This window comes from Schistocerca cancellata, chromosome 1, assembly GCF_023864275.1.
Source record: "Schistocerca cancellata isolate TAMUIC-IGC-003103 chromosome 1, iqSchCanc2.1, whole genome shotgun sequence".
In the NCBI taxonomy this organism is placed as follows: domain Eukaryota; kingdom Metazoa; phylum Arthropoda; class Insecta; order Orthoptera; family Acrididae; genus Schistocerca; species Schistocerca cancellata.
In genome coordinates this window covers 1,287,879,038-1,287,893,172 of record NC_064626.1, presented here as the reverse complement: position 1 = coordinate 1,287,893,172, position 14,135 = coordinate 1,287,879,038, and the positions used below count along the sequence as shown (strand labels likewise).

Sequence of the window (14,135 nt, the reverse complement as noted above, 5' to 3'; positions counted from 1 at the left end):
GGCATAACGATACTGTGATGGTCCCAAGTTGCACTGCAATTTTGTTTTCTGTGGAACACTTCTCTTTAAGGAACCCCCAAAGGAAGAAGTCACATGGCTTAATGTCTGGGCTGTGGGGCGGCTGTATTCCTCCTCCTGCATAATGTTCTGGAAATCTGTTTGACAATACCCAAAGGCCAAGTCTTTTGCATAGGAACTCAAGCACAATGTTGGCAGTATGGGGGCATTCTACATGCTGCATGAACCAATGTCTGCAGTGGAAGACATGAGACCATGAGTTGAGGAAAGAACTGGTTTTGCAACATGTGTAAATAGCGTTCACCGGTTACTGTAGCATTGAAGAAGAACGGGCCGATGATTCCATGGCTTGACATCACGACCCACACACACACTTTCTCCCCTTAGGTGTCTTTTGTGTGGATTATTTGCCGAGGTTCACGTGCCCAGAATTGAACATTCTGTTTGTTCACAATACCATTCGTGTAAAAATAAGCTTTGTCAGAAAATCATATGTTGTGTTGCGCTGCCTCTTGGTCTTGCTCAATTGCCCACCTTGCAAACTGCAGTATCCGCTCCTTATCTCCCCTAGTAAGCTTGTGTGCCAGTCATCTTGTATGGATACAGGCGAAGGCCAGATTGAATAATTCTTTGTACAGAACGGCTGGAAATTCCTTACTGGGCACTGGCTCTTGTCGATTTACTCAGACTATGTTAAAATCTGCTTCAATGTTTTGCGGCAAACATACAGTACGTGCATGTGGCTGATGACACTCCAAAACAGACTCAGTACCTTCAAATTTTTGATGTAATCTGCATATTGCCTGTGGGCTGGGAGCCCACCGTGTGCTGAAATGAGCACGAAACCTTCACTTTGTCAATGTAACCCTGTCCGTTGCCACGAACAGTAACACAATCTGCCTTTTGTGTGACGGTCAACCGTCCTTCGTCTGCCGTCGTGGCAAACTGAAATGACGGACTCACAATGGAAGCAATGAACTCGCAACGACGTCTGGCATAATTTCCGTGAACTGCGTGAAGTTGTTCGCACAATTTGTAAGTTAGTGCCGCAATAGTATACGTGTAGGATCAAAATTCAATCGGGCGACTTGTCGTGTGCCACCCTGTAGACGTGTCACAAAGTACTGTGTGGTGTGTGCTACTTGAGAACCAGTTGCATCTCTGTCATCATCAGTGAAATCAAAATTTAGGTGCAGTATAATCACCTGTGGGTTCGGGTTTTAGTGCAAATGATTTGGGAGACGGAATGGCAAAATCTCAGTACACACGACAAACTGCGAGCCATTGAGGGGACCGCGAATGTGTGGAAATCCTCGATGAGGGCCTCTCGCAGGGCCTGTGTGGTTCTCTGCCAGCTCCGCATTGGCAATGCCTGGGTGACCCACGGCTACCTCCTGCGCCTTGAAGGACCACCTCAGAGTCGTTGCAGCGCTTGGTTGACAGTGGCCCATATTCTTCTGCTCTGTCCTTTGGCTGCCCTGCGGCTTCATCTTCGGTTGCCGGACTCGTTATCATTGATTTTAGCAGACAGCGCCTTGTCGGCTGATTTGGTTTCACGTTTCATCCGTGGGGGTGGGTTTTATCATTCGATCTGAGTTTTAGTGCCTGTCCTTTGTCCATCTGTGTCCTCCGCCCTAGTGCTTTTAGCGCAGAGGTTTTAATGTGTTGCAGGGTGACTGGCTTTTCCTTTTTATTTTTGTGATCGGCCAGCCACCATAATCTGCTTTCTTGTTTTACTGTCTTCTGTTTCTTGCATCTCTGTTGTTTTCACGTCCTCTTTTGTTCCTTTAGTGTTCGTTGCCTTTCCTTTGTTCTTGTGGTCTTTTCTTTCTTTCCGTTTTGTGTTATATGTCTCGTCTGTTTTATTCTCACACTTGTGGCATTTTTTTTGTTAGGAACGAGGGGCCGATGACCTCGTAGTTTGGTCCCTTTCCCCATCTTTTAAACCAACCGACCAACTGTGGTGCAGATCGCTCTACGCTGGTGCAGCTCTACAGAGCCCTTGTTAAATCCCTCCTTGACTACGGGAGTCTGGTTTATGGTTCGGCTGCGCCCTCAGCGTTGCGTTTACTCGACCCAGTGCACCACTGTGGCGTTCTCCTAGCGGTAGGAGCTTTTAGGAAGAGTCCAGTGACCAGCGTCCTTGTGGAAGCCGGAGTGCCTCCGTTGCAGGTTAGGCGTGCACAACTGCTGGCCATTTACATAGCACACGTTTGTAGTTCTCCTGCGCATCCGAATCACTGTCTCCTTTTCCCACTCATTGCGGTTCATCTCCCGCATCGGCGGCCCAGCTCAGGGCTTCCTTCCAATTGCAGTTTGTGTCAGATCCCTTCTTTCTGAGCTGGAGTCCTTGCCTTTACCACCTATACTTGAAGTCCATTCACGTACACCTCCACGGCGTACACGTACTCCGCAGCTTCGCCTGGACCTTTCACGTGGCCCTAAGGACTCAGTTAACCCTGCGGCTCTCGGCTGCCACTTCCTCTCGATTCTTGACAAGTACCGAGGCCACGAAGTAGTTCACACGAACGGCTCGATGGCTAATGCTCACGTCGGCTATGCGTATGTCAATGGAGGACATATTGCACAGCATTCCTTGCCCGATGGCTGCAGTGTTTTCACTACCGAGATGGTGGCTATATCTCGTGCTCTTGAGCTCATCCAATCGTGCCCTGGGAACTTGTTTCTGTTGTGTACTGACTTCTTGATCAGTCTACAAGCTGTTGACCAGTGCTACCCTCATCATCCTTTGATAGTGACCATCCAGGAGTCCATCTGTGCCCTGGAATGGTCCGGTTGTTCAGTGGTGTTTGTCAGGACCCCAGGTCATGTCGGAATCCCAGGCAATAAACTTGCAGACAGGCTATGCGGTAACTGCTTTTGGAGATCGACTTCTCGGCAACTGACCTGTGGTCAGTACTACACGACAAGACTTTGCGGTTTTAGGAGACGAAATGGCATAACCTCAGCATGCACAACAAACTGCGTGCCATTAAGGAGACTACGAATATGTGGCAGTCCTCCAAGTGGGCCTCTCACAGGGATTCTGTTGTTCTCTGCTGGCTCCGCATTGGCCGTGCTCGAGTGACACGCGGCTACCTCCTGCGCTGTGATGACCCACCCCAGTGTTGGTGTGGTGCCCAGCTGACAGTGGCCCATATCTTGGTGAGCTGCCCTTCTTTGTCTGCCCTGCAAACGGACTCTTCAGTTACCGGACTCGTATTTTATATATTTTAACTGACAACGCCTCATCGACTAATTTAGTTTTACATTTTATACATGATGGTGGGTTTTATCATTCTGTATAAGTTTTAGCGTGTGTCCATTGTCCCTTTGTGTTCTCCACTCTAATGCTTTTAGGGTGGATGTTTTAATGTGTCGCAAAGTGGCTGGCTTTTCCTTTTTATTCTTGTGGTCGGCCAGCCATGGTAATCTCCTCTCTTGTTTTTACCCCTTCTACCTGTTTCTTGCTTCTCTCTATGGTTTCCTTTTCCTGTTTTTGTCCATAGTAGTGTTGGTTGTCGTTCTGTCATTCTTCTGGTTCTTCGTTTCTCTTGTTATTGTGCTGTAAATCTCCTTTTTCTTGTTTCCATTGTGTAATTATTTTACTGGGAACAAGGGACCGATGATCTCCCAGTTTGTTCCCTTCCCTCCCTCCCCCCCCCCCCCTTTAAACCTTCCTAGTTTTCATACCATTCCACTATGGCTTGCTGAAATCTTTCTGGTGCGTCAGCCACCAGTACTATATATCTGCATAGAGCAGTGTTTGCATGTAGACTGGCCGTAGTCTCCACATTCCAAGCTTTGTTCTGTGGGTTTGACACTTGCATATTTTTGTTACTTCATCCAGTTGTTAAAGATGAAGGGACTGACATTATCACCTTGCTTGGTTCCTTTCTCCATTGAGTTATCTTGATTTGTCTCCACCAGTAAGAACCACTCACATTGGTTGCTCATACACACACTTCACGGTATTTGTCAATTTCGTTGGTACCCTCTTTGCAACGAGTGTGTTTCCAGATATACCGTCTTAGCATGGAATCAAATGCAGATTTAAGACTGAAAAATGTGAGATAAAGTTCCCAGTTCTTGGCTATACTTTCCTCCATGATGGCTCGTATAGTGTAGGTGTGATCTTTTCTCTACCATTTTTGCCTAATAGCAGCTTGCTCCTCCTCCGTATCCACTTCCACTGCACTTCTTGGTTGCCTCTCCAATACTGACTTTCTGATCTGTAAGCTATTCAGCAAATGTTCCCAGCAGATACGATAGTTCAAATAGTCCAGGACGCTACCCACCTTTGTGCACAGACAGAAGATAGAGGTGACCCTCTGCTTAGACACATGGGAATCGAGGTGAATGAGAAAGCTGTTGCAGTCTGCCAGGAAAATTCCACAGGCGTGTCATAAGGTGGCAGTACGTTGACTGGTTAGGGAAGTCAGTGGCTGGAAGAAGTAACCCATAAGAAGCTGTGGTCAGTCAGACTGACTATTAAATCATGGCACACATCCTTTAGAACTCTAAGAAAGGCCAAAATGGACCAATGGACCTCACATGCCTTTGCATTGGCTTTGGATTGGAATTAATAATAATAATAATAATAATAATAATAATAATAATAATAATAATAATAATAATAATAATAATGTCTGAGAAAGGAAAGACATAACGTCTGAGAAAGGGAAGAAGAAGAAGAAGAAGGTGGTGGTGGTGGTGGTGGTGGTGGTGGTGGTGGTGGTGATTCCCTAACTGACACAGTCTCCAAGGTTAAATTTATGGGGGATATCTTGGAACCATTTGAAATCCAAACTGGAGTGCGACAGGGTGACGGACTTTCACCATTACTCTTTAATATCATTCTTGAAAAAATTATCAGGACATGGGAAAAAGAAGTCAAAGGAATCCAAATTGGCATTAGAAAAGATAATAGATTCACTGTGAAGTGTTTAGCTTTTGCGGATGACCTTGCAATCCTCACAAATAAAAGAAAAGAAGCCACTAACGCCATAGAGAAGTTACACGAAATTGCACAAAGAACTGGCCTGCAAATCTCATATGAGAAAACCCAGTACATAGAAAGAGTGCCACAACACAAATTGCCTATTGTGACAACCCATGGGAAAATCGTAAAAGTACCACATTTTAAGTACCTGGGAGAAACCATCCAGCCATCAGGGATCAACCTAAAGGCCAATGACGAAAGAATAAAAAAACTACAGAAAGCATATAAACTCACGTGGAACTATTATTACAAAAAGTCCATATCCATAATGCAAAATTGAGGCACTACAACCCTGTCGTTCTTCCGGAGGCACTGTATGCATCTGAAACAACACAAATAGGTGGGCAAACTAAAATCAAAGAAATAGAGAAACAAGAAAGGAAAATTCACAGGAAAATTTTTGGCCCGATACAAGAGCAAGGAGTCTGGAAGAAGAGACCAACATCAGAATTATATAAATACACAGACAAGATTACGGATACAATAAGGAAAAGAAGAATGCAGTTCTATGGACATATCCACAGGATGAATGAAAACAGAATTTCAAAGGGAATTCTTAAAGTCATCAACTCGGGCAGGGGAAAAACAAAATGGATAAAAGAAGTTGAAGAGGACCTCAGACAAGCACACACAACAGTAAACGATGCAGAAAATAGAACTGAATTCAGGAACATCGCCAAAAAACATAAATTTGACACCACAACACAGAAGAGACCAGGATGCAAATGGACAGCGGAGCGAAAGAAACAACACAGTGAACACATGAAGAAAATTTGGGCTCAGAAAAAACATAAACAATCAAAATAAAGGAATTCAAGTTCAAATGCTCTCTTAAATGGGAATAATCGAAAATAATAATAGTAATAATAATAATAATAATAATAATAATAATTATTATTTAACAGTTACATTGCAGACCCATACACATTCCCTGATACACTTGCACATGGAATAACCTATCTGAAACCTAAAGATCAAGCAGACACAGCAAACCCAGCTAAATATCGCCCCATAACATGCCTACCAACAATATACAAAATATTAACTTCAGTCATCACACAGAAATTAATGACACATACAACACAGAACAAAATTATAAATGAAGAACAAAAAGGCTGCTGCAAAGGAGCACGAGGATGTAAAGAGCAACTGATAATTGATACAGAGGTGACATATCAAGCTAAAACTAAACAAAGGTCCCTACACTACGCATACATTGATTACCAAAAAGCCTTTGATAGTGTACCCCACTCATGGTTACTACAGATTTTGGAAATATACAAAGTAGATCCTAAATTGATACACTTTCTAAACACAGTAATGAAAAACTGGAAAACCACACTTAATATCCAAACAAATTCAGATAGCATCACATCACAGCCAATACAGATTAAGCGTGGAATATACCAAGGAGACTCATTAAGTCCTTTCTGGTTCTGTCTTGCTCTGAACCCACTATCCAACATGCTAAATAATACAAATTATGGATACAATATTACTGGAACATATCCACACAAAATCACACATTTGCTATACATGGATGATCTAAAACTACTGGCAGCAACAAATCAACAACTCAACCAATTACTAAAGATAACAGAAGTATTCAGCAATGATATAAATATGGCTTTTGGAACAGACAAATGTAAGAAAAATAGCATAGTCAAGGGCAAACACACTAAACAAGAAGATTACATATTGGATAACCACAGCGACTGCATAGAAGCGATGGAAAAAACAGATGCCTATAAATACCTAGGATACAGACAAAAAATAGGAATAGATAATACAAATATTAAAGAAGAACTAAAAGAAAAATATAGACAAAGACTAACAAAAATACTGAAAACAGAATTGACAGCAAGAAACAAGACAAAAGCTATAAATACTTATGCTATACCAGTATTGACCTACTCATTTGGAGTAGTGAAATGGAGTGACACAGACCTAGAAGCACTCAATACACTTACACGATCACAATGCCACAAATATAGAATACATCACATACATTCAGCAACAGAAAGATTCACATTAAGCAGAAAGGAAGGTGGAAGGGGATTTATCGATATAAAAAACCTACATTATGGACAGGTAGACAATTTAAGAAAATTCTTTCTAGAACGAGCAGAAACTAGCAAAATACACAAAGCAATCACTCATATAAATACATCAGCTACACCATTGCAATTTCATAACCACTTCTACAACCCTTTAGATCACATAACATCAACAGATACAAAGAAAGTAAATTGGAAAAAGAAAACACTACACGGCAAGCACCCGTATCATCTGACACAGCCACACATCGATCAAGACGCATCCAACACATGGCTAAGGAAAGGCAATATATACAGTGAGACGGAAGGATTCATGATCGCAATACAGGATCAAACAATAAACACCAGATATTACAGCAAGCATATTATTAAAGATCCCAACACCACAACAGATAAATGCAGACTTTGCAAACAACAAATAGAAACAGTAGATCACATCACAAGCGGATGTACAATACTAGCAAATACAGAATACCCCAGAAGACATGACAATGTAGCAAAAATAATACATCAACAACTTGCCATAAAACATAAACTAATAAAACAACACGTTCCCACATACAAGTACACACCACAAAATGTACTGGAGAATGATGAATACAAATTATACTGGAACAGAACGATTATAACAGATAAAACAACACCACATAACAAACCTGACATCATACTCACCAATAAAAAGAAGAAATTAACACAACTAATTGAAATATCCATACCCAACACAACAAATATACAGAAGAAAACAGGAGAAAAAATTGAAAAATACATCCAACAGGCTGAGGAAGTCAAGGACATGTGGCATCAGGATAAAGTCGACATTATACCAATTATACTATCAACTACAGGAGTCATACCTCACAATATCCACCAGTACATCAATGCAATACAGCTACATCCAAACATATATATACAACTACAAAAATCTGTAATTATTGATACATGTTCAATGACCCGAAAGTTCCTAAATGCAATATAACGTATACCATACAGTTAAAAGGAAGTCACGCTTGATCAAGGTCCGCGTCACTGTCCATTTTTGACCAGACATAACGTCTGAGAATAGAAAGAAATAATAATAATAAACTGCCCGTTCACATATTTATCTCTTGTGGCCTGTGGAGATCGACTGGAATGCAGTGTTACGTGGCATCACACTCTTGGTGCACCGTGCTTTAACATAATGTGTTTTGTATGCTGGTAGGAGGGAAGCCAGTAGCCGAACCCTCAATTTTAGCTGAGGACGAATCAATAACAATAAAATTGTTGACATTTTGTGTGACATCTCGACTCCTGTCCAATTTAGTTATCTATCCTACTGAAACCCTGGATGACGCCCACCAAAAAAATCATAAAACAAGAAAATAGTATGCTAATAGAAGCGACAACAATAAATAAAATTGCAGCCTATTTTAAACCGCACACAAATGCTGTAGAAATAATTGACGAAATAGTCACACTCATCAAACAATGCGACAGCAAACCCACCATTATTGCAGGCGATCTCAACTGCAGAATAGACACAGAAAACTATAAAACAAAACTAGTCATTGAAACCCTAGAAGAAGATGGTTTCACCCTACTTAACGATAGGCAGATACCTACATACATATGCCACAATGGGAAGAGCACCATCGATATTGCATTAACAAGAGGAGACATAGAAGGAAGTATTCAACCAATATGGCATGACTCCATTACTTCTATACGAAAGCACATTCCAGTGAAGATAAAAATAAATATCGTCACGTCACTGCCAGCAAGAAAGACCCACCAAATCACAGAAAGAAAAATTGACATAGAAAAATTAATAAACGAGCAAGAACAATTAACAGAAATAGAAACTTTCATAGAGGAAGGAGACCTCGAAAAAGCAACAGACTAAATAGAAGACGTCCTAAAAATTTCAGTGATACAAACAATCCCCAAAACAAGGACGGCCAAAAGATGGTTCGATGCTGCATGCTACAGCAAAAGGAACACTGTTCTAAGAATCCTCCACAGACTAAGAAACCAGCATGATTAGGAAACATACAAACTGTACGCAGAAGAGAGGAGAATCTACAAAAAACTAATAGAAGAGAAGAAAAAAGAATACATAGAAAGTGAGGCAAAAAGAGAAGCGGATGAAGCAGAGAAAGACCCATACATAGCAGCAAGACCAAGAAAAATGGCTCATACACCAAATATAGACCTGAAGGAATGGGAAGACCACTTCAGTAAGATACTGAACAAACAAGGACTCAAAACACCCCCAAAGAAAGAGAAACAACATCAAAGTAAGGAAAAAGACAATACATGGGAACTCCTAAATGAAGATGATGTGAAAGAAGTAATAAAAGCACTGAAGAACAAGAAAGCAGCAGGACCTGATAATTTATATAATGAACATACAAAAGATGCAAAAGAGGTCCTCCAACACACATGGACCAAACTGTTTAACAAATGCTTGGAACTTGGAAGAATTCCGACACAATGGAGACACTAAACAATAAAAGTTCTCTACAAAGGTAGAGGAGACCCAATGGACCCAAACAAGTACGGAGGCATAGCCCTGGAAATTCAAGATGTTTTCAAAGATAATAACACAAAAAATCCAAGCCTCTGTGGACAGTCATCTCCCAGAATGACAAATGGGTTTCAGATCTGGAAGATAAACACTTACGGCAGTCAGGCTTCTTCTAAACAACATCGATGATGCGCTACAAAAGAAACAGATGTTCTACACAGTGTTCATAGACTTTACCAAAGCCTTTGACCTATTGGAAAGAGAGCTCACAGTCCGAAAACTGGAAAACACAATGGGAGAAGATAGCGTATGGGCAAGAATAATCAAATCAATCCTCGAATACAATTTAATTAAAATATCGGACAACCTCTCTTTTTCGAACCCCATTCTGCAATCGAACGGAGTCTTACAGGGTGACCCAATGAGCCCTTTGCTGTACATTCTTGCCACTGAAGAAGTACTGCGAATTGGAGAAAATGAAGAAGATGGGTATGTATATGCATACGCTGATGACATAGCCGTAGGTTCAACAGATATACAGAAGCTGCAGAGAATCATTAAGAAAACAGACAGATGGTGCAGTGAACACAAACTACACATAAACATAACAAAGACAGAAATGGTAATTTTCAGAAAAGGAGGCAAAACACCCAAGAATGTGGAAATCAGTATCAGAGGACAAAAAATAAAAATCTCATCAGACTTTAAATACCTAGGAGTGACATTGCAACCAACAGCCAAATGCTTCACAAAACATACAACAGAACGTGCAGCCCAAGCAATAATAGCAATACAGGACAACAAAAACATCCGCCTACTCAGTCTAGAAACGGCCATGAAATTATTCAACGCAAAAATCTTGCCAATCCTGGCCTATGGGATGGAGGTTATATGGGACCACCTGACAAAAAAAAATCTAGAAACACTAGAAAAGGTAAAATCGACCTACCTAAAAAGAGCACTAGGTCTCTCAAAGGTAACAAGATCTAACTAGTGTACCTGCTAGCGAGAGAGACATTCCTAATTGAAGACATCAGACTTCGATATATGATGCCACACACCAGGGCTTCCAGAAAGCAACTGAAGATCATGGAGGACAAACGAGAAAAAATATGGCCGGAGTTTTATGGCACCGAAGCAATGACGAACCGCTCATGGACAGCACCAAACTTCGAACAGCGACATGTTGTAACTAGACTTTGTACTCACGGCTTTCATCATCTAATCTGCAAAAACAAAACTTATCACGACCCAACCGCAACATGTGTATGTGAACTGTGTAACGAAGCCTGTGAACGATATCACATAGAACTGTGCAGTAAAAGAGTGAAATCGATAAATGAATATGCAAAAATGTAAAATGTTAAGCAAAGTAACTGTATATGGCTATTTGGCTGCAATTTTATTAAATAATTTAGTTGGACAAAGGTTTTAATGTGTTCTTGGATGGCTGCTTCATCCTGTTAGTTAAACGATCAACCAGCCATCAGAACAGCATCCATTGTTTTAATAATACTATTAACATATGTTGACAGTATGAATAGCTGTACTGTAGATTGTGAGAGGGATGATCTATGACTGTGGCTGTAGTTTGTCCCCTGCTACTCATTTTGCTAGAGTGACTACTTGTGAACCAGTACAATGACCTTGAGAAAGATGCTGATGACCACACAGTCTATTGACCAACAATTTTAGATCCATCCATCCATCCATCCAGTATAGGCTTCATAGACTACTGATGATAGACAAATAGACCTGTAGTATCACAGTCACAACTGTTCCCCTTCTTATGCAGTGGCATGATTATGTTCTTCCATTTCTGTGGGATGCTATTCTCCTCTCGCACTTTCTGTAACATTAAAGTAAGTTCCTGTATGATTTTTTTTTCTCCTCTGTACTTGATTAGTTCCGGAGCTAACCCATCACATCCCACAGCTAAGATTACATTAATGCACTGAATTTAAAATAAAAAAATGTTTTTATTTGTTTATAAGGTAATAAACATACAATAGAACTACTACAATACTTATTTGCAATGAACACATTACTGCACTGAAATGGTGCAGACGTTAGATTGTAGACACACACACACACACACACACACACACACACACACACACACACTCTCTCTCTCTCTCTCTCTCTTTTAATTTGATTCTCAGTGTTTAACAACTTTTATAACCACTTTCAGCCCATATACTCCTTGGAGGTTGATAACAAATCTTCACTGCTTTAAAACATTCTGACTAAAGTTCTAAATATTATGAAGCTTATTTTATCACTACATTTTTATTTTGCCTAATGATTTGAGGAAAGCATGGAACTCCGAAATTAAAGTAGCTGTTCAGAGCTAAAGTCATAAATCTTCGTTATAAGAACAATGTACCTGAAATTCCAATGCTTTAGTGGTTATCCGTTAAATTATATTGGCAGATACTCGTGCAGAGTTTACCAAGAGAGAACCATTAAAGTCAGGCTTCAAAATGTTCATTTTGTCATCGATGTCTGTTACTGTATGCAATGAATGCTAGAGGATGTACAGTATACAGAGTATCTGGCTTGATTCACCTAATAACAGAGTAGATGCACTACACTACCTGAAACCAGGATATAGATAAACTGCTCATTGTCAGCAGATAACACCTAAAAACTGTTTCCCACTATACAGATAAGTGTAATTGTCTTTCTCAATGTATTTCCACTTCCCAGATGATCTGCAGGTAAGCATTACAGAGAAAGGTTGGAAGAAATTAGCTGTAAAGGTTTTGTATTAAAAAAGTGAGCTTTGTCGAAGTATCATTTTGCCAACACACAACCAAACTGTCAAGCATTAACATACTATTGGCTTGGACTACACTACAGACCATTATACCACCACAACTAATACTTTGTATTCACATTTGTTGGCTTTGCCAACTCACAAGTCATGTTTTAGCCTAACTTATACCTCAAGCTATGCTACAGATCCGCCTGCCACCACAACCTATGTTCCAAAAAATATAGACATTAAAAATGTTGTCAGTTTTCTGTTTTCTCCCTGTTTGTGCTTGTGACATCACACACCACAACGTTATTACATCATGGGATAAAGCCAACATCCAATATTGATAATTAAATATTTTTCATTCCTGCCAAAATTAACTAAACTCTTAAAGACTTACACTTATTTTGACATTATCTAAAAAAAATTACCTGTAAAGTTTCGTAGCATATAAATATAGGTATTTGCTTCACAGACTGCCTCTGTAATAATGAACCAAAATTTATCATGCTTTCTTTCCCCCACTCTTCATTGCTTTTCATCTGTTTTTCAATTTCAGAGCTGTGTTGAACAATCTCTACATCCAGAATGGATCACAGAAAACTCTTGTCTGAAGCTGACCCCTGTGAAGAAAGATGTTTTTGTCTTCTCAGAATTTGAGGGTGTTGCTTATGAACATTTGTGTAGTAATAAATGTGTGTGAGTATAACAGAAATTTCTAATTTTGAAGAGAAAGAAGAAACTCCATAATATGGTACTGTAGAAATCGTATTGTTTTATGGCTTGCGTATAATAGAATTATGTGTAAGGTAATAGTGTTTTTGTCTCCATACAGCTAATGAAATTACAAAAAGAGGTAGGAAGTGTTTTCTAGTATATCGCTTAACTGTGAACTCTACTGGATGCACCTATGCTGTCTGGAGGCATTATAGCTAGTGTTTTATCTATATTGTTTAATTTCCAATTAAAAATAAAAAACTGGAAACAGATGTATTACATTAAGAAAGTCAGTCTTGATATTGGCAAGAAAGTTATCTTCTCTTGTCTAATAAGTTTGCGAAACTCAGGCAATGTTTAGTGAAAATAATTTGACATGCTGGTTTGGTTGTATAAAAATGAAATGTTGCTTTATGTGTACTAACAGCAGCACTGTAACTAAGTACAATGTTCAAACAGTTGCCTGTGGAAAGGGGAGTCAGTTTGGTTTGCAGTGAAGAGTATGCACATGATGTAATTATTCTACAATTCACAGAAATTGCATTTCAGTGATTTAAACAGTTGAACCACAGTGGCATTTGAACTTCAAAATATGGCTGTCTGGGTAGCACTGTGAATGATAACAAAACAATTAGCACCAGTTTTTATTTCAGAGCTCTCTTTTTGTCAACTTTTGGTTCTGTATGTTCATTCAGTCTCCTATTTGCAATTATGTGACTACTGGATCATGCTTGCAGTGTGGTATTTCACTGCAAATGTGTGGATGCCAGTGAATTCCTGTTTAAAATTGTACAAGTAATCAGATTTGTATGTCGTCAGTCAACTACTGTCATTGCTCACTAAGTTATATGCACTGTTCTTGATCACCAATTCAAAGCTCTATACCTACTTTACACTAGTTGTTCCTCATTGGAAAAAACACCCAAGATATTTTCTGGACTGTCCCTACACAAAACTAGAACTGCTTGATTCTTGGCACATTAAACACTAGTTCTTATTGTTCTCACACACAACCATTTTACAAATTAGGGTACATGGGACTTCAATCTGTAAGGTCTAGGTTCAAATAGTGCT

The 14,135-nt window shown here is 39.9% G+C and overlaps 1 protein-coding gene across 2 annotated transcripts in view; it reads left to right on the top strand.

The window, feature by feature from the left end:
• Window positions 1-14,135, top strand: part of LOC126095167 (DNA topoisomerase 2-binding protein 1-A-like) — a 304,515-nt gene that overhangs the window by 27,480 nt on the left and 262,900 nt on the right. For both annotated transcript variants that reach the window (XM_049909903.1, XM_049909895.1), the window contains exon 2: window positions 12,904-13,043. In XM_049909903.1, coding sequence (XP_049765860.1) covers window positions 12,904-13,043 — 140 coding nt within the window. The remainder of the gene's footprint in view (window positions 1-12,903; window positions 13,044-14,135) is intronic.